The sequence below is a fragment of the Xiphophorus couchianus genome, chromosome 7, assembly GCF_001444195.1.
Source record: "Xiphophorus couchianus chromosome 7, X_couchianus-1.0, whole genome shotgun sequence".
NCBI classification, from domain to species: Eukaryota; Metazoa; Chordata; class Actinopteri; order Cyprinodontiformes; family Poeciliidae; genus Xiphophorus; species Xiphophorus couchianus.
The window spans coordinates 33,617,760-33,638,789 of record NC_040234.1 but is presented as its reverse complement, the minus strand read 5'-3'; the positions used below and the strand labels follow the sequence as shown (position 1 = coordinate 33,638,789).

Genomic DNA, 21,030 nt, shown 5'->3' with positions numbered 1-21,030 from the left:
CGATAAACAGATTTCTTTGTCTGCGCAGCAGAAAGGATGAGATTTTTAAATGGATCTCCACTGGTTTGTAATTAAGTGACTCACACAAAACAATGCAGTTAGTTGTAACAGTTAATTTGTCATTAAAATTATTCGATTTGTGCTGAAAGCATAAAAGCTGTACAGAAGAACTAGGAAATATGGAAGTGATGACTAAAAATGTTAATAAATTAGATTTTTATAGTGAATGCAAAATATGCAGAAGCTTACAGAGTTTAAAGAAAATGGAAAATATTTGAACATTTTACTAAAGCAATTAAAATTAGGAGAGCATAAAAGAATCACAAAGGGAAATTATTGAAAACTAAGATTCATTTAATTTTTATACCAAATGCAAAATATACAAAAGTTTAGTGATTAATGAAAGTGGCAAATCTTTTGAAATGTTATTAAAATAATTTTAATCTAACCTCAAGTGTGAAAAAACACACAAAAACTCATGATCTTTTATGATGAGATGATTAACAATTAAGATAAATTAAAATTTTATACTAAATGCAAAAATATGTAGAAGTTTACAGGGTTTAAAGAAAATGGAAAATAGTTTTAGATTTGACTCAAAATAATCTAAATCTAAGCTCAAGGATGAAAAACACAAAGAATCATCATTTTCTGTGATAACAAGATTATTAAAAATTAGGATAAATAAAATGTTTATACTGAATGTAAAATATACAAAAGTTTAGTGCATAAAGAAACTAGCAAATAATTTAAAATTTTGCTAAAATAATTCAAATCTGACCTCAAGTGTGAAAATTTGTTCTGCAAAGGTCAAATCCAGGTGCAACAGCAGACACAGATATAAAGACTCACCGAAAAGTTCTTATTATTAAAACAATGCTGTCAATAGATAAAAGCATTTAATCAGATTAATCCCGATGCCTAAAAATGCAAGAAATTATCTGATTTGTTGTAGCTAAGGGAAACTTACGCCACTACTTATTCTTACAAGTTGTAGCAAGTTGTTAAGTGGACGACTGACAGAGAATATCCCCCTTCCTGATGCTGCCCTGGGCAACTGCCGATACAGCCCACTGTATGCACAATTTCAAAAACTGTTTAAGAAAACGTTAGTCTAGCAGACTCGGTTAGAATGGGGACAAAAATGGCGACATTTGTTACATTTTCAGCTGCTGTGGTTCTCTTTCACACTGCACTGAGTCAAACGAACCTGTCTTATTAAGGAAGCTGTTCCCCTCCTCACCTGCAGGGGCGCCGCACCAAGAACCACTGAAGGAAACGGCACACAAACCTCTGAAGAAGAAACTGGTCGCAACTTCCTTCTTTACAAAATGTAAATGAAAATGAGGTAGCGTCAGATTTTAGTGGTTGTAAGATGTTTGTGTTGTCTTTCTGCCGCTAGCATTAAGCTAACATGTTTGTTTTGGTTGTATTTACCCATAATGCCCTGTTTTGATGTCCACCTCCTGCTTTCGGAGCGGTCTCCAGTTTGCTTCGCGTTCACATATGCATTCGCTTCCAGAGTTCACTTCAACCAAGACCGAGGTTTGTAGGCGGAGCAGAGTTTTGGGTTTTTAGTCGTTTTTAGTTGAATTATTTTAGCTGGCGTCTGAGTTTGATTAGACATTCCCACTTCTACAAACGAACCAGACTTTTTTTTTTAAAGAGTGAACTGGATTAAACATGGCTGGTGTGAATGCAGTCTTAGTTTACCCACATACAGCATCAAGTCAAAAAAAAACATCTTTATTCTGTTGATGCTTTCAGGCTTAATTTCCAACTTCTAGCTCATAATCAGAAAAGATGATTTATCAACAGTGGAGCCAAAAAGTTTCCAAATGAACTGATATTTAATGAGGTCGTCAGTGTGGACGCCCTGTGTGTCGTTTCTCTGTTTTGTCTTTCTTTGCGAGTGTTCTTCGCTGTGTGTGCATCGCGTCTCTTTGCTGGCTGAGCTTCTGAGAGTCGTCGGAGACAGACTGGCTCTTTGACTTCGGCAGCGATGCTATCGCCGCTCGCTGAACAGACTTGGCTTTGTCTTCTTCGCCGCCTCTCCTCCGCTTTGGCTGCGTCTCTCTCTCCAGGTTTCCCGTTGCTCGTGGAATCTCTGAACGATGAGAGGCGTAAATCAAGACAGAGAAAATCAACAGTTTTCAGAAACTCTCCCGGGAAGTCGGAGAATATAGACGATAAGACAAAGAGTCTCTTTTTACCGTGTTTGTGCCGAGTTAGACGTGGGAGCTTCTGGAAAAGTCAAATAAACTTTCCAACAGGTCACAGCGGGAAACCTAATAGGAACTTTTGTTCTGTCACTTCGGACAAACTTGTGGTTTCAGCTATTTGAAGCCACTTTGCTTTGATGAAACTGTAAAAAGCAACTCCAAATATGGCTAATGTACTGTACATGCAGACCTGGTGGAAAAAAAATCATCTTTAACAAACAACAATTGGAGAGAAACATGAAAAGCAACAAAGGAGAAGAAGAAACAGAGGAAACATCCACCACAGCAGGAAATGGGGAATTTATTTAAGTCTCCTCTCTGATGTAAACATCATTTTTATAATCTTTCCTGTACTTTCAATTCACACAACATTTTTATTAAAAACAACAAATCAAACATGCTGTGTGCATATGTGCCCAGCATATATAAAACTAAGTACTTTTATTTTATATAGACCTAGTTGAGCTTTAAATTTTAAACAATGTTACTCTATGATTTTTGGTTTCTTCTGCCACATTTGTTGCTTAAATTCAATTACAAATGTGCTCAAAATTTTGTTGATATTCCATTAAATAAGAAGCACAATTAAAATCACATGTGAACAAGTAATTAACAAACATCCGGCGCCATCATTGGCGGTAAACTGAAGCTAATGGCTATCTTTACAGTGGATCCCTAGTATTAAACAGGGATAGCGAATAGCTAAAATACGTGAATACTTATTTTTTATACTTTTACTTTGAAAACATTTCTAAACACCACATATACCTTAATATACTTTAATATACAATCTAAGACAGAAGCTAACATTTACGGCTTTCCTTAACTCCACTTTTTTTGGTGTCAGCCAATTAGCACCAAGGAAAATGAATCGAGCTCCTGGATTGGCTGCTTCCGATATGCCAGCCAATAGCGAGTCAAGTAGCATTACGCCTAGATATTTCAGTTAAAAAATGGTAGATATGCTCTACGAAGAAATCCATGAATAAGAAAATGATTAATTTCTCGTGAGGGGGAACCACAGGGCTCCATTCTCAGATCTCTGCTTTTCATATTTAAGTTGCTGCAAACATTTTTAGACGTTAATTCGTCTAAACAAGGTTTAAGTTTTTCACCGATGTTGACAATAAATTTATAAGACTTTTGGTAGCCATATTTCTGCCTAAAAACAAATTAATTTTAGTAAAAAATTGGGATTTGTTCACCAACAGACATCTTCAAATAACAGTATCACTCTATATGCTGATGACTGTTGGGCTTATTTCCATTCTTTGCAGCAGCTTGGTGAAAGTGTCCAGCTTCTGTCTGGTCTTACTTTGACTACACTAGGAGATGAATGGATCTAAAATTGCAGAATTTCCATCATAAAGCCTTTTGCTTGGACCTGACATCACCATCAGAACCTCCTGTATTGATCTTTCCTCCCTGGCCTCATATGAGAAAACCATTATCACAGATTTGGACGTGAAAATGGATCCTGCTCTAAAACCTGACAGTCATGTAAACAAAGTGGTCGATTCCTGCTTCTTGTCCAGTTGAGGCAGATGTTAAAATAAAGCCTATTTAGTCTGAAAGCGCCCTGGAGAAAGTGGAAACATGCTTTTAACCTCTCGTCTTGATTACTTTACTTTATGAAATTAGTCCGGCTTATTTTGTCATGCCTGTTTCCTCGCATATCTTCTGGATTGTGAAACGTTTGACGGCGTTTTGATGCCGAGTTCAGAGACTTTCACCCATCCATCATCTGTTTTCTCTGACTCACTGGACCTGTGCCGTCCTTTTAATTGGCCAATTTAAAAGCTGTGGCAGATTTCCTGACTTCAGGGTGTGGTAAAGTCAAAACAAACTCCATCATCTTTGGTATAAGATCAGGTCTGTTTGACTCCAAGTGATGCTCCTGGGAGCCGTTAAACATTTTATCTCATAGTTTGAACGTGGACGAACTCTGGATGCTGTTTACTGCCAGGATTAATGTTTTAGAGCCAGTTTCAGCCTGAATTACTGGGGATTTAATGCTGAACAGACAAGGGAGTTCTTTGTATCCTGAATTATTAGACTGACTCCTCTGAACTGTACACAGAAAAATGTGGATTACATTAAATCAGTTTCTATGTTTTATTTTTCCTTCAAACTTTATACAGTCTGTTTCCTGTCACTGGGTAGATAGAAAAAAGAAAAGATACATTTTTACCAAAAAAATCTGCAATTTTGAGATTAATCTCAGAAATTTTCTAGAAAAATTAAGGACATTTCTGAGTTCAAAATGTCCAAAAAAATTGTGAGAAAAAAAGTCTTACATTTTATGATTATCTCAGAAATGTTCTAGAAAAAAATCTCTCAGTTAAAATCTAAAGAAAATGTGAGAAAATACTCTGAAATTTAGAAATTCATCTCAGAAATCTCTTAGAAAAAACATGGACGTTCCTGAGTTCAAAAAGTAAAAAAAAATAGCAGGAAAAAACTCTGAAATTTTGAGATTAATGTGAGAAATTTTCCAGAAAAAACTTTGAAATCGCTGAGTTTGAATGCAAAAAATAAGAAAATTCAAAAATGTTCTTGGAAAAACTCATAAAATCTCAGTCAAAAATTTTCAAGTTTTGAAACTCAGAAATTTCTAGAAAGATTTTTATTTTCTAGATGTCTCAGATTAATCTGAAAACTTCTAGGACTTTTACTGTAATTTCTTTTTCTATGTTTTTCCTGCCTCTTTCATTTTTACCAGACATTTTTCCACGGATCCTCCGAGCGTCTGTCGCCTTCCTTGCCGCGTCCCGCCGCCTCATCATCGCCTAATCACACGGATCAGTGGAGATTATCCAGAGACGAACGTGGGAGAAAACAACAGGCTTTTGTTTCTGGACTTCCTGTTTGTTTCTCCACCACAATGGGCCGAACCTGCCGCCGATGATTTCCCCTTTCAGCCAGCAGCTAATTCAGCCATTTATATTTATGTATGCTAAACCCCCGTCACTCTGCCACTGAGACAATGGAAATCACACTGAGATTTATGTTAATTTTCCAACAGAAAACATTAAGATAGAAAAAGGTTGGATGGGAAGTATTGACTGTAGTTTTCGTTTTGTGGAGAAATGGCTCCAACGTGTCGGTTTCCCCTCTGATGGTGAAAATGTCGCCATGCTGGGGGAATAACTGCAGCTCTGATTCAGGTTTATTTATCAATCAATCATATTGATTAATAAATCATGTTGACTTGACTACAATGTAGCCAAGAATAAAGTCAACAATCGTCACAGTTTATTAAACTAAATCTGAGTGTGGATATATTTAGTGTGCATATTTATTTTAATTTTCTAGTCAATTTCTGAGATTAATTTGACATTTTCTGGGGCTTTTTGTTCTTTTGTTTTTTTAAATTTCAACTTTTGGAAGTGAGAAACTTTCTCGATGTTCCTAGAAAAACGTAGAGATTTGTTTCAAAATTTCTGAGATTTTCTTTAAAATTTGTTTTTACTTTTTTGCTTCTTTTGTGCAATTTCTGAGTTTAACCTAAAACAAATTTGTTTCTTAATACAAATGTTCAACTTTAGGAAGTGAGAAACAGCAGCAAAGGGTGACAAAGCTGCTCTCAGCCCAGTAAGGGTTAAATTTCTGCTTCAAAACACGATCCGATTGGACGCTGGAAAAGATAAATGTTGAGTTCAAGTTGTGCTAAAAGTAGTTAGCATGTTTAGCATACCAATGCTAACACGTAGCAGCAGCACAGACGACTTCAACATCTTTTTTAAGTGAAACTGTGGCTCATTTTGTCGATGTAAAGTTTCCGTTTGAATTTAAATGTGTTCACCTGGAGGAAGAATCCCAATCCTGTCAAATATTGATCTATAGAAGGACGAATTATAAGCAGTTATCACCCTGACAGAAACCTGTGTGGGTGTGTGGAATAACCAGAGTCTCTTGGCAAACTTTTACATACGGTAACGAGTGACGCACAGAAAAATAAACGGCTTTGCTGATGAATAATCAAACTTTAGCGGAAACGCAGCAAAGCCAGTCGGATTAAACACTTTTAAACCTGATACTTTTGTTCCTCCTCTCTTCATCAAAGGAAGGCGTGGAGCAGCTGGGGAGCCTGGCTGTGAATGAAACACATTTCCACAGAGTCTGTTCTGATTGGGCCGCTTTCTAACGAGCTGAAGGTGTTGGCTGCGTTCACATTCCTCTGCAGGATGTCGACACCCAAAGGTTCACGTGTGGGAACGTTTTCACCATCAGCAGAGCCGAACTGAAACTGTTTCATCACTTCAGATTAATGTGATCCTCCTGCTTGGCATCCAGACAATCTAAACGTTCTGGTTTTTGGTTCACATTTCTAATCTGACAATCATTATCCATATCAGATGTACTTCGGTTGGAGTTGATGAGGAATGAGTTACATTTAAACATCAAATATTCTTGGAAACCTCACAGACTCTTCAACATCACATACAGCCAGTTTAGATGAACAAAGGAAGGGTACCCACAAAAATTTAAAATTTTTAGATGATTAAAATTTATAGAAAAAAAACTAGAACTTTCTAAGTTTGAACAGTCAAAAATTCTCTAGAAAATAATCTGAAATTTTTAGATTAATAATTGAAATTTTTTAGAAAAAACAAGGAAATTTCTAAGTTTGAACAGTCAAAACTTTTAGAAAAAAGTTACAAATTTTGAGATTAATCACTGAAATTTTCTAGAAAATCAAGGACATTTCTGGGTTTCAATAGTTACAAACTTTCTTTTTAAAAAATCTGAAATTTTGAGGTTGATCACTGAAATTTTCTAGAAAAGAAACTTGTACATTTCTAATTTTCAAAAGTCCAAAATTTACTGGAAAAAACCCCAGAAATTTTGAAATAATCTCAGAAACTTTCTAGAAAGACAAGGACATTTCTAAATTTGAAAAGACAAGAATATTCTAGAAAAAATAAAAAATTTTAGGTTAATCACTTACATTTTCTAGAAAAAACAACATTTCAAAGCTTGAAAAGTAAAAAAAATCTAGAAATAATGTTAAATCTGGAAATGTTCTAGAAAAAATAAGAACATTTCTGAGTTTGAAAAGTTAAAAAAAAGATTTCTAGAAAATGTTTTTACATTTTACCAAAGGTTCACCAGAATCTTTAGTTAAATTTCTAATTTTTTTGTTTTCATTTAGTGGGTAGAGAATCCAGAAATTGTACTCTACTTCATAATAAATAAAGTTACTCAAGTAAATGTAATTGAGTAAATAAATGTAAGTAGTTACTACCTAACTCTGGCTTTAAATGCTTTAAAATATTTACCTGGATGAATCTGCATCAACAGGGTGTGTTTATCAGGAGATTAACTGGGATTATTTGTACAGAAATAGATGAAAATATTAAAGGGCAAATAAAATATGAACCCAGGCTGAATGAGTTCAAAAGATGTTTTCCTGAATATACAGGAAATGTAATTTTTGTGTGATATCTGAGATGATGACGAGCGACTGGTCTGAGTCACTCTGCAGGAATCTGTGTGGGATTAGCTCCCTAAAGTAAAACAGCAACTTGATGGCTCATCTTGTTTACGTTCCCTCATGTTTCGGTGACGTGAGAGGAAATCAAAACTCCTGTGTTGAAACCAGGACTGAGACGTTTCTGTGCAGTTTGGTCCAGTCTTTGCTCATAAACACCAGGAACGAAAAGCTAAAACATCCAAACGGTTTCGGATCACGCAGCAATTTATCTCTGATCAAAAGTTGTTTGAATTCAGAATGCATTATTTTCATGCCATAAAAACATGTGAGCAGATTTATACATCCAAAACAGACAGGGGCGTGTCTACAATTTTTCTTAAGGGGGGCAAAATTTGTAGAAAGGTAGCATGTAGCCATCATGCTAATGTTAGCCTTATAGCTAAAATAGACATTTTAGCTCATTTTCAATATTAGCCCACATGCTACCTACATGCTACTAAAATAGCTAATATAGCTATTTTAGCTTTTACACTGTTTGTATACTGAATGGAGTCAGTGTTAGTCAACATGCTATTGAATGCATTTTAGCTAGCTTTGGCATTGTTACTCATTTTCAACATCAGATTGGAGTGTACTATAACCGTCAGACTACAAATTGAAAACAATTGTTTAACACCTCCCTTTTCTCCTTTATGTTGCTGCGTTTCCTTCTTACTATTCTTAAATATCACATACACCAATCTGCCAATTCATATAGGAATGGAAATCAGGGATTTTTCACCTCTGATACCGATACAGATAACTGACGTTTAGTATCGTCCAATACCGATACGATACAAAAAGCCAATGCTGAACTGACTTAAAATGTTTCTTTTTCTTTAAACACAGATCTCAATGTACTTCATTATAAATATATTTGATAGTCTGCACCAGTACAATATGCTTAAATTTAGTTTAGTGAAGCATTTAAAAACAACACAACTTTAATTTGTTCAAATAAAATAAATAATAATAAAAACTGAAACTAACGAAACCAAATAGGCTGACAAACCTTCTTTCAAAAGTTTCAGAAAGTGCAATTAGGACTTCTAAACATAATGTGAAATAAATAATAAAGCCTGACGTCACTAAGAGCAGAAAGCATAGAACTAGACTGACTAGATCTTCGGGACGATACTGCCATTCCGGCATAATCTCATGCATTTGCATGTAAATCTTAATTAATATGTAATTTCCAATTTAAAAAAAATAAACTTCAAACAATTAACCAACAACTAAATTATTAATGGTGGTTATAAAACAACAAAAGGAGCGTAACATTCAGAGGATTCAAACCGGGCCCAAACGGTTCTGAACAATGTTGAACTACAGACATACGGAGAGGTTAGGGGCCTGAAAACCCGAACCGTTCCCGAGGATAAACCCTTCAGCCTCGTCAAAATGAAAAAGCCATTAAAACCCCGCGGCGCTGCGTGCTCTGCTGCGCGAAGGCCAGGGAGATAAAACAGAAACATTGAACAGGGAGAACATCCTCCTCATCATCAAAGATCCGGGAGATGACGGACCACCGTGGGAAAGCTGAACGATTCGAGGCTCAGCTTGTTTTCTGTTTCCACCTCGGCCTCGCAGGCGTCTCCGTTTTTCCTGATGAACAGTCGGCAGGCGAACTCCGGCATCATGAAGACGGTTTTATTTTTCGGCTGGCGTCTCATAACGAGAGGGCTTTGAAGACAATGTGGTTAGAAATGACGGATATATCGCCTGTGGCTTTAATAGCTTAAATATTTGGTGCAGCTGGTGTGTTAGATGACGAAAAACAAAAAAAAGGTTGGCGAGTCCTTCTTGGTTTTGTGGTTTTCTGTTTTTTGGGGTGAATTTCTTTGTTTTACTGGGGACTCAGGTCAAATTTAAGTCACAAAAAACGTCTGATTTGATTTAAACTCTAAACACATGACATGAACTCGACGTCATTTCTCTAGAAAGTCCGGTTTGTTTCGGGAAGCGTGAATTCATAACACTCTGGCCGCTTCCCAAATCAGGAAGTTAGCTGTAGCGCAGGGCATCATGGGTAAATACAACCAAAACAAACATGTAAATCTAGCACTAGATTGGAGAAATGGCTCGTTGTCTTTTACCAAAGACAAAAAAAAACAACCTAAAACAACTAAAATCTGATGGCACTCTATTTTTGCTTACCTTTTGCCAAACGCTAGTCGCCATTTTGCATAACTGCCGCCAGAGCTGTCAACTGCTAGTGTGGAAAAGAAAAATCTAGCTCATATCAGGTGGAAAGGCTAATAAATAGATTCATAAATACAAAAATGGCTACCAGCACATTAGTCAACTCAGTATGGAAAAATGTGTGTATGAACTCAAGTTAGTTAAAATGCTATGGTTAGCCTAAATGCTGTCACTAGCATTCGGGGTATCACTGGAATGTGTAGCATTTAGCATTGACCTATGCTAATATATTAGCTACACATTGCCTGATTTGTAGCTAACCTACATTAACCATACATTAACTTACATATTAGCTACATTTGGCCATATTAAGCATATTAGCCAAATTTAGCTAATAAAGTTTGCTAAATTTTATTATCTAATTAATATTAATATTAAGCATATTAGCCAGATTTTGCTAATATGCTTATTTTAGCTTAAGGCTAACTTATAATAAGTAATAAAACTAGCAAACCCACTCTAAAAACCAATTAAAACTTTATTAGACAAACAAAGTCGCTATGAAATACAACTAAATAAAATAAAATAAATAAAAACTATTATCCTGCTTCTTGTTTGTCCAGAACATCCCACAGATGTTCGATTGGACTGTGAACAAATGCAGGCTGAGTTGATTCCCACACAAAGCCAAGAATCTGAGCATGCTAATCTAGCAGGCTAGGCCCAGAAGCTTAGCTGGCTGGCTAGCTGGTCGTTTGGCCGTCACAGCTATAATCTTACTGACTCTCTGGCTGAGCAGAGAGCTTTGGTGATGAACTGATTTGCAGGTCTGCAGAGGTGGAAGAGAGATGGCAGCCTGCTGGGTTCGTGTCTCTGCCTGGCCGTGTTTTGGCAGGACGTTGTCCTGACTCACTGGCAGCAGAGCTGGTTGCGCAGGCTAGCTGCCTGGACGTAGCGGCCAAAAAAAACAAGAGTGACTCACTGGCTTAAGGATAATTTGGCCCTAAGCACTGATAGGGAACATGATCCTGTAATCAGTGTGTCCATATTACATCAGGGAGTGAGCTAACATGGAGACAGCAGATCAAACTTGACTGCAAATACTGCAGCTCTGCATTAGCTGTTAATGTTGCTACAATATACAGAAACTCTGTTATGAATCCTGCTTTACTTTCATACCAAATCCAAACAGAACTAAAGATTGTTGTCCTCTTGTATGAGCAAAATGCAAACATTTAAAACTGTAAGAGCTGTAAGAATTGATCTATATCTGAAGATAACATCAACTCTTTAAAATCTTATGAGCTTTTAGTTCAGGGGTGTCCAGACTTTTTGTTTTTGTTACGTGAGCCAACATTATCAACTCAAAGATGCTGATAATCCAACATTTTATTTTTTTAAACTAAAACACAAAGTTTTGTTGAGAATTTGGTTCCTCCTCAACAATAAACATAACAGATTTTAATTAAAAAAAGAAAATTGTATTTTTTTTCTGTAAGAAAGGAATGTGTGAATCATTGAAGATACAAAACCTCAAAAAGTTTCACGTTTTCTTTCAGCAATAAACACTTAATCTTTATTTTAATAAGTTATAATAGTTTTGTCCTAATTGAATAAAAAAGTTTCCATCTGCATCAAACACCTGAGCTGGTGAGGCGAACTTGGTTTGTACAAAAACATCCCAGTGACCCTGGGATGGCCCTCGAGCCACACTTTGGACACCCCTGAGTTAGCTTCGTTAGAAAATTGAAATGAAAGGATCCCAGATGAGAACTTTGGTACAGAATAAAAGAAAAAGCGTAAGTCAGTCACTGAAAGCTGGTACCAATAAACACCAAAAGCAAATTTTCCAAAGTTTTGGGTCAATTCAGAAATAATTACCTACTTAATTATGTACATATAAATACCTTCATTATATTCTTCTGTACATTCAATTTATACACTGAAACATATATTTTTTTAACATGTCCTGACATCTGAATAGTAAAAAACAATCCAATATGGCGAATGAAACAGCAGATTGTAAAGTGTTAAGATGCTAACATGAATTATACATTTGAACTGGTGACACTATCTAAGTTTGCTTCAGACAGCAAACTTTTCAGACAGCAAACACCAGACAACTGGTGTTCAGATTTTTAAAACAAAGCCTGGTTGTCAGGGGTAACCATCACTCACTGAAAACCGATACCTTCTAACGTCTTGCAGCAGCTAGCATTCGCTACAGGAAGATGTATTAGATTAAACTATTTAATTAACTCAACTGCTCCGGGACTACAGGAGGAACTTAGCTTCAGCTAAATTTGGTTCAAAGCATCTTTTATTAATGTTTCTTCTTTTGCACATTGCTCCTGTTTTAAACTATCTAATGCATTCTCCAAACTAGGATTAGCTAGTTTGTGCTAGCTAGTAGTTAGCAACCTTTACAGAATAAAATGAGTCATTTTTTCTTATGTCCAGCTAAACATTTGTTTAGAACCACAAAATTGCCACATTCCTTTGAAAAATACACCTAGTAGGTGCAATAAATTAGCTTTTTAAAGAAAACTGCGTCCAAACACGTAGCTTATCAATAAACAAATTACTTCATAAGGACAAATATTCCGTACATTATTATCATTCTATGTAGAAATTCTATGCATATATTGCAGGAAAAACAGCTAAAGCTGCCATTTTTGAAAGTGCCGTTATATTTTTAAACATCCGTGTTCTTTAGCATCATTTGGGCTAAAATGTGTTAGCATCGTTGCTAACGTCTTTGCTGCTGCTGCAATGTTTCACATTAAGTTCCCATCTCCTTCAGGCGTATTAGGGTCTGGCAACTTCTCGCGCAAATACCTGTTTTTTAAATTTTACAAGAAAATTGTTAATTCTCATTAGTTATAGTAACATAATTAGCAACAGGCTGTAATGAATGAGGCTGCATTATGCATGTTATTAAAAGCTGAACCATAAAAAGAGAGTAATAAGGCAATAATAATCTGTAATAAGTGGTAACAAATTGTAAAAAGACAGTAATAAGACGTTATTTTTCAAATTCACGAAGCACTCACAGACAGCGTGTCCATAGGAAAAACATTTTATTGAAAAACATTTTCAGTTTGTAACAGACTGGTGGAATGTGTGTCATTTATCCTCTTTGAAATTAATTTAAAATTCTGAATTTCAAAATGTCTTTTTTTTTCTTTTTTAATCTTCGTCACAATCTGGGCCATCTGACACTGCGAGGAACGAGGGAGCTGCAACCGTGACATGACGAAATAAAACGGGACAGACGACAAACGATGCAAATATAATACTGTTACTTACAAACTGGACTGAAATAAAACCATCAACGGAACATAAGAGAGAAAGAGAGAAAAAAACAAACTAATTTAATAAATATTTATGGTACACACTTATGGCACAAATATGCAGCAGTCGGTTTGGCAACTTTTCTCTTTTTTTTATTATTTTTTTAAACCAAATTACCATGGAAACAGTGCAAAACGGGAGGAAGTGGGGAGGACACGGGCTTTCCATAGAGCGCTAGCTAAAATACATAGCAAAAAATTCAAATTTTATACAAAACATCTTACTTTAAGAGTTTATAAAAATGTTTTTTATTGGGTTCTGGTCAATATTTACATAAGCTATTTACCAAAAAAGTAGTATGCTCTGTTTTACTGAAGTGTAATCCACTTTTTCTTTTTTTCCATTTACTTTCCTACAAAGGTGAATAAGGCTATTGTAACAACCCAGGATCCATATACAATACAAACATTAATGTATTTACAGGTTCTTACCTACAGAAGTACGGTGCAAATTTACTGAGTCAAGTGACCAAGGGCTGACCATACGAGCAAGGCATTTTACAGTCGCCTGAGGTGCTTCCCCCAGGCCGCCGCCGCCGCAGAGCTGCAGCCGAGCGGCGGCTGAGAAAAGGACGCCAGATTCAAAGAAACTAAGGAGATTGTCAGATTCTGCCGCAGACAGAAAGCAACTAAAAAGCCATTCCTCTGTTTGTGTTTGTCTTTTTTTGTTTTTCGCTTTTCCTCCACCTCTAAATACCTGTCCAGGTTCTGTTACTGACGCTTTGTCATGGTTTCGTTCTTCACAGTTTGCACTACGGCACGTAGTCAACACTGCAAAACACAAACGATTACGATTACTTTTGTCTAGTTTCTACTGGAAACCTCTGAGTACGTTTGAAATGACACAAAAATAACTTACAAATAACTTTTCTGCAAGAAATAGGAGCTTGTTTTAAGTAGACCTGAAACGATTAATCGAATCAATTGTGATTAATCAATTGTTAAAATAATCGATTAATCGTTAACTGGAGCATACAGATAAAAAAAGGCCTTTTGCTGAAAGACTGCAGTCATTGTTGTTATTAAATCTAAACTGTACAAAAAAAAATATACATTTAGCATTTAAGATGAAAAACCTTCTTTATCTCTAAATACGTTCTACAAAGAAATCAAATAGCATTTTTAGCTTCATCTGGTTTAAATTATGTAAAAAATCTCCTACTAAGCATTTTGTGATATTAAATTATTAATATAGAAAATAATCAACCGAATGCAATACTTTTTTAGCTGCAGATGCATCTTTTGCTACAAACAATCAGCACTAAAGAAATGCTGCATTTTAGGCAACACTATTTTTATTTTCTTAATTTCAAAAGTTATTTAATTATTTGCTTATTTCATTCTTTTAATGAACTTTTAATATCATGTAAAAATCAGGCTTAAGTGGCTTAATGAAAATTTGCAGAATGTACCAATCTGGTTAATCGATTAACCATCAGAATAATTGATTAATCACCAGAATAATCGATTAATCGCAGAATAATGAATTAATCGCCAGAATAATTTATTACTAAAATAATTATAAGCTACAACCCCAGTTTTAAGTCAAGATTATTTTATTTATAGTAATAAAGAATAATCTTCCAGTGGATATATTAATGTTTTCATCAGTATTAAGGAATTATTTATTTAAAACAAGCTCCTGTATCTTGCTAGAAAGTTCATTTTAAGTTAGTTTTCTCTTATTTCAATTGTACTAAGATTTTGCAATAAAAACTTGACCAAAATACCCGGTAAGTTTTGTTGTTTTTGCAGTAAAAACTGAAAAAAAAAGTAAAAAAAAAAAAAAACAGACAGACTCATTTTGTTAAGTTGGTTTGTTGTTACATCTTTCAGTGGTTAAGAACACTTTTTTCTTTTAGAATTGATTAAAAAAATAAATAAGAATTGCATATTTGCAGATTTTGTAGCCTCTCAGAGGCACAAACCTCAGATAATACAAGGCTTGGCTTTTTCGGTGAAATTTGATGCTCATGAATCGATGGAGATGCGAACAATGGGCTGATAAATGCTCAGGGAGAGGCCTAAGTCACTGCTGAGATGCTGCATGGAGCCACTGACACACACACACACACACACGTGAACACACACATGCATGGGGAACATGGAGGGTGTGTATGAGGAGAATCGGGCACACTGGGAACTTTCCTTTGGGACAAACGGCTACTCTGCACCTTATTTTGGGTTGGGGTAACTCGCAGACGGAGCCGGGACCCGAGCCGGGTCCAGATATCAAATAATCAAAACCTAGATTGCATAATGTGCACTTAAACCACTTATATATTAAAATTAGTTTCTTCCTCTCCACTCCGCCTGACAACACCTGTGCTCTGTGTCTATCATAAATAAATTTTATCATCTTATTTTTGTATTATTTTCATCTTTTAATGTCCTTTTTTCTCTTTTAAATGTACATCTATTGGATGTAAAAAAAAAAAAAAAAAGAAAAACTGAAAACTCACAGGAAGGAAATGCTAATGGAGACTGAAAACAGTGAAAGTTTAAGCTGATGTTCCTGTGCTTTACAGAAAACAATAGGAGAGCACCGGCCAGGCTGAATTTTGGGTCCTTAGGGTACCCTTAGTCATCACCGGACCCCTGAGGGATCCGTTACAGTACCTAGAACTGCTTCGCTCTGACCTCCACCAGGTCTTACAGCAGTAAGGCGAACTGGATTTCTTATTGCCCCTCTTGGCCGCTCTCCCATCTCCGGACGTCGCCGCGTCTCTCTCCGGCGGAGGAGAGTGGAGGGACGAACGTTTAAAAAAAAAAGGAGGGCTTAAAAGTGCTGCGCTATGCAAGAGAAAAGTCCTCCACCTCCTCCTGTTTTCAACTGAGCTGCTGCCACGCGTGAGCTTCAATGACACATCGGGGAAAGGGAAAGAAAACTCTATCTGCACTCGAACTATTCCAGAGGATTACGGCGTCGCAGCAGGACCGCTGTAGACGGAAAGTAAAATAAAGGAGGAAGTTTCTGCAAAAAAAAAAACTCAGAAATTGTGAGATTAATCTCAATAATTTTCTGAGCTAGAAATGTTGAAAATTTGTGAGAAGAAAAACTCTGAAATTTTCAGATTAATGTAAGAAATTTTCAAGAAATAACTTGGACAATTTTGAGCTCCATAAGTTGAACATTTGCAAGAGTAAAAACTCTGAAAATTCTAGTTTAATCTCCAACATTTTCTACAGAAAACTTGGACAATTTTTAGGTCCAAAAGTTTAGAATTTGTGAGAAAAAAGCTCAGAAATTTTCAGAGTAATTTTTTAAAAACTTGAACATTTTGTGAGCTTGTAAAGTTGATAATGTTTGACTTTTGGAAATTTTCTAATTTTTAAATGTTGAACGTTTTGATTTTTCGAGCAGACATTTCCACGTTTCAACAAAAAGTCTCTGAAATTTTGAGATTAATCACAGAAACGTTCTAGAAAAAATATTGCCATTTTCTGAGCTCATAAAGTCAAACATTTTTGAGTGTCAGAACTTTTCTGAGCTTCAAGAGAATCTCTGATTTTTTTTTGTTTTGTAAATTTGCAGAGAATTTCCTTGTTTAATCTACAAAATTTCTGAGATTATTCTCTTTCTCACAAATTTACTACTGAGCTCAAAATATTCCAAGTCCTTTCTAGAAAATCTCAGAAATTAATCTCAAAATTTATTTTTATCGCAATATTTAGAATTTTGAAACTCTGAAATTTTTACGTTTTTTTCCTAGAAAACTTCAGACATTAATCTGTGATTTTTTTGGCAGAAATTTGCTCCTTTTTTTCTGCCCAAAGTGGCCGTGATACGCCGTCGTAAAAGTATAAAAAACAGATATGAACGAAACCAGTAAATGTGGAACTAAACAAAGAGACTCAATCATGTTTTTTTTCTCTAAACCTTCAAGTAAAACGCGAAATAAGACCGAGCTGAGGATGAGGAGGGATGCTGTGATCGACAACACGTCACATTGACCCGTGAGTCTGTTTCTGTGCACAGGTGAGTGTTTGTGTGATGGTAGTCATGTGGGTGGACAGGTGAGTGGGTGAAAGTCCCACAAAAGGTCCGGTGTGGGAATCCCTCTGCATCCCGCTGGTAAATCCGCTCAGCTGAGTTCAAGCTCCGCCCACTTCCTGCTTTTTCTCCCATCGTTAAAGTCTCTGTTTCCAAAAGAGCAGTCTGTCTTTTTCTCACACTTTCAAAAACTTTCACATCCATAAATCCACCCATCCCACTCACTTAATCCCGGTGGACGAAAACGAAGAAGAGGCTGTCCGTTCCGCTTCCCGGCGAGCGACGGCGGCTTCGCTACTCGTCCCCATCGTCTGCGCCGGCTGTGACCGACCCGGAGCGAAGGGCGAAAACTCAGAGAGGAAACGACTAGTGACGAAACATCAGAGGAGAGGAGGAGGAGGAGTCGACAGAGAGGAAGAGCGGGGCGGTTCGTTTCGCTCCGACCGGGGGCTCGTCCGGGTTCTGCGTTTTCGTTTTCCCGGCCCTCAGACCTTGTAGTAGATGTTGGCGGGGCTCTGCGGCGGCATCTCCTGAACGATGTAGACGGGGTGTCCGTAGTCCCCGCTCACCTTCTCGTAGTGCGGGCAGAAGACGCTGTCAGCAGTCCTGAGCGGGATGATGATGTCGCTGGGCTCCGAGCCGTTGTTGTTGCCGCCGCCGCCGCCGCGTTTGGGTGTGGCCAGCGTGCTGAGCGACAGCGTGGCCGTGTGCTGCGGTGAGTGCTTGCGGTGCCGCCGCCGGTACTTGAGCAGCAGCAGGACCAGCATGACGATGATGATGATGAAGATGACGCTGCCCGAGGCGATGCCCACAAAGATGGCCACCTCGGAGCCGATGGCGCTGGACGATTTCCCGCCGCCGCCGCCGCCGGAGCCGCCGCCGTCTTCTAATTTGGATTTGTCTGTAGGAACAGAAAGAGAGCGAGTCAGAACCAACCAGAACTCTGGGACTGATCCAGAACAACAAGTCGAGCAACAAGGCTGTTCAAAGTGCGGCGCAGGGGCCATTTGTATCCCACTGAATGACTGGTGCGGGGCCCTCATCACAATTCTTGGGAAGCAAAATATCTACAAAAAAACTCCTGTTAGAAAGAAACGTGGTGGACATTTCTGAGTTTAAAAGTCAAAGATTTTTATGAAAAAAATATCAGTTCAAATTTCAATTTGAAAAATCAAAAATTTGCTAAAAAAATTTAGAAATTTTTAGATTAAGTCATTTTCTAGAAAAAATTGGAATTTGAGTTTCAAAAGTAAAAACTTAGCTTGAAAAAACTAACTTAAAAATGTCTGAGTTTGAAAAGTCAAAAATTTCATAACAAAAACTCTGACATTTTTAGACTGATCAAAGAAAATATCTTTCAAAAAAAAACAGGGACATTTCTGAGCTCCAAAAGTTGAAAATTTGCTAGAAAAAAATCTCGGAAATTTTGAGATTCATTTAAAAATTTTGCAAGGAAACAATTTCTAGGTTTCAAAAGTTGAAAATTAGCTTTAGATTTATCTCTGAAATTTTCTAGAAAATTTCCCAATTTTGAAAAGTTCTATTATTTTTTTTTCTTTTTTCATGGACTCCTTTACGACGGTAATGACTCGCCGTCGTAGAACCTAAATGCAGGACGGAGAAGGAAACAAAATTTCCTGCTCAGCTGATCTTGAATATTCCTGAAACTTTCCGTCCAAATCGATCACAAACGTTTCAGCCTTTAGTTTGTTGAACGTGGATCAGACGTCGTCCCTCGGTTTGCAGAGCATTTGGGCCTCAGAACCGCTGATGCTGCAGCGATGCTGCCGGTCCCGAGCAGAGCCACACGCTCCCAGCCTTCAGTGTTGGATCAGAACCAGAGCGTCCATCGCTGGGAGTCAGAGCACAGCTTGTCTTCCATAATTGATGTTTCACAACCGAATCAAATATTTCTATTTCTCTGGCCCTCTGGGGCTTTTAGCCATAAAATCAAGTTAGTTTTTATGTCTTTCAAAACGCAATTTATCCGAGTGCAGCTTGGATTTCCGCTGATTGCCCTACTTTCAAGGTCGAAGTCTTTGCTGAATTTGAATAGAAACGGATCAGATGTGACCTTTTTTTAAACAAAAGCTTCCAGTAGAAGAGTTTCACTCCGAGATGCTGCTCCGTTTTAAGCAACATGCAACAGGAAGCCAGAGCTGCCTAACTTCAAAATAAAAGAGCTGACTCAGATTTATATTGTAGTTTAATGACAGAGTGTTAGGGTTGGGCTGCAGGTACTTTTTGTTTAGTTACAAGAATAAATTCATTACATTTGCAAAAAGAAGAAATTTTACCAGAAGGAATTACAAGAAAAAAGTTGTTTTAATAAGAAACAAGCTTGAATAATATATATTTTTTCTAGTAATATTCTCATTTCTGACTTTCAAAAGTTGATCATTTTTGTTTTTATAGAACATTATAGAACATTTCTGTGATTAATCTGAACATTTCTGAGTTTTCAAGCAAATTTTCAATCTTTATTTCATTTTTTTGTAATTTGTTTTATTGAAAATTTTTAACTTTTTAAATTTGGAAATAATCAGGTTTTTGTTTAGAAAATTTCTGAGATGAATCTCAAATTTTTTTAGTTTTTCTAGCAGTTTTTCAACTTTTTTAACTCAGAAATATTCCAAAGTTGAAACTAAGAAATATCAACTTTTTTTCTAGAAAATTCCTGAGATTAACCTAAAATTTTCTGAGTTTTTCTAGAACTTTTTTTTTTTTTTTACTTTTGAAGCTCTGAAAATGTTTCAATTTTCTTCTAGATTATTTTTTATTTAATTAATCTCAAAATTTCCGAGATTCTTGGCAAAATCTAAACTTTTGGAGCTCAGAGATCTTCATGTTTTTTTTTTTCTAGAACATTTCTGAGATTAATCTAAAAGATTTTTGAGTCAATTTTGGCAGAAATTTACTCCTCCTTTTTTTCTACTTAATTATATTTTTTAAGGCGGAGCACCACTTCTTTTTAAACGTGTAGCTTAACTTTCATTCCAGATTTCTTAATGTGGATTTTTCCTCTCTCTCTCAACAGATCCCAAAAACTGACAAACTCTCCATCGACAGAAAGAAAAGAGTCACATGTTTGTTATCTAATGTTACATATATTTAATCCCTGTCCTTCTGTTTTGTCTGACATAAATAATGCATATTCCCCAGTTTCATTTCCTGGGCTTGTAAAGGCTCTTGATTGGTTTTATTTCAGTTGTTGTTTTTTCAGAGATCCAGGGGAGCGTTTATGTGGGTCAGCCTGCATTCGTCCCCAGGCACTTCCTGCTTCTCGTGGAGGAAATTACTGCTCCTGATTTTCTTACACAGAGATTTTTGAGCTGCAATCCAATAGCAGAGATAGCAAACGAAGCCGCTCGACCCGAAACAAGCCCGTTTCTGTGCGCCGAAGACGGCAGACGGCGACCGGATCGTTTTCCTGAAAATGTCACCTTAAAGCTGAAAGGCGAGCGGCCGGGAGACACCTTAGAAGGACCAAAGATGCTTATCGGTTTTATAGGCAACATTCAATTACCGGCTGATGATTCGCTGACCTTTCTGTTACCCACACACACACACCCACACACACACACACCACACACACACACACACCACACACACACGCACCACTGATTTTGTGCAGCTCCTTGACCCCAACTCTAGAACGACGACGTTTTAGGGCCATTTAAGGGAAAAAAGGATCAAATTTCCACCAAAAAAATAAAACAGAAATTTTGAGACTAAACTCAAAAATTTTCTAGGAAAAAACGAGGAAATTTCTTAGTTTGAAAAGTCAAAAATTAGTTATAAAAAAACTCATATATTTTGAAATTACTCTCCGAAAATTTCTAG

At 36.7% G+C, this 21,030-nt stretch overlaps 1 protein-coding gene and 1 long non-coding RNA gene across 2 annotated transcripts in view; one reads left to right on the top strand and one right to left on the bottom strand.

The window, feature by feature from the left end:
• The first annotated feature begins 1,886 nt into the window (after positions 1-1,886).
• LOC114148027 (uncharacterized) lies at positions 1,887-19,664 on the top strand. Its single transcript, XR_003596180.1, has 3 exons — positions 1,887-1,898; positions 11,696-11,701; positions 19,613-19,664. It is a non-coding gene; the product is annotated as an uncharacterized LOC114148027 (long non-coding RNA).
• The window catches only part of efnb2a (ephrin-B2a), a 31,547-nt gene continuing 26,084 nt past the window's right edge, over positions 15,568-21,030 (bottom strand). Inside the window, exon 5 of the mRNA XM_028022933.1 lies at positions 15,568-18,088. Within this exon, the coding sequence (XP_027878734.1) occupies positions 17,673-18,088 (416 nt within the window). The 3' untranslated portion in view covers positions 15,568-17,672. The remainder of the gene's footprint in view (positions 18,089-21,030) is intronic.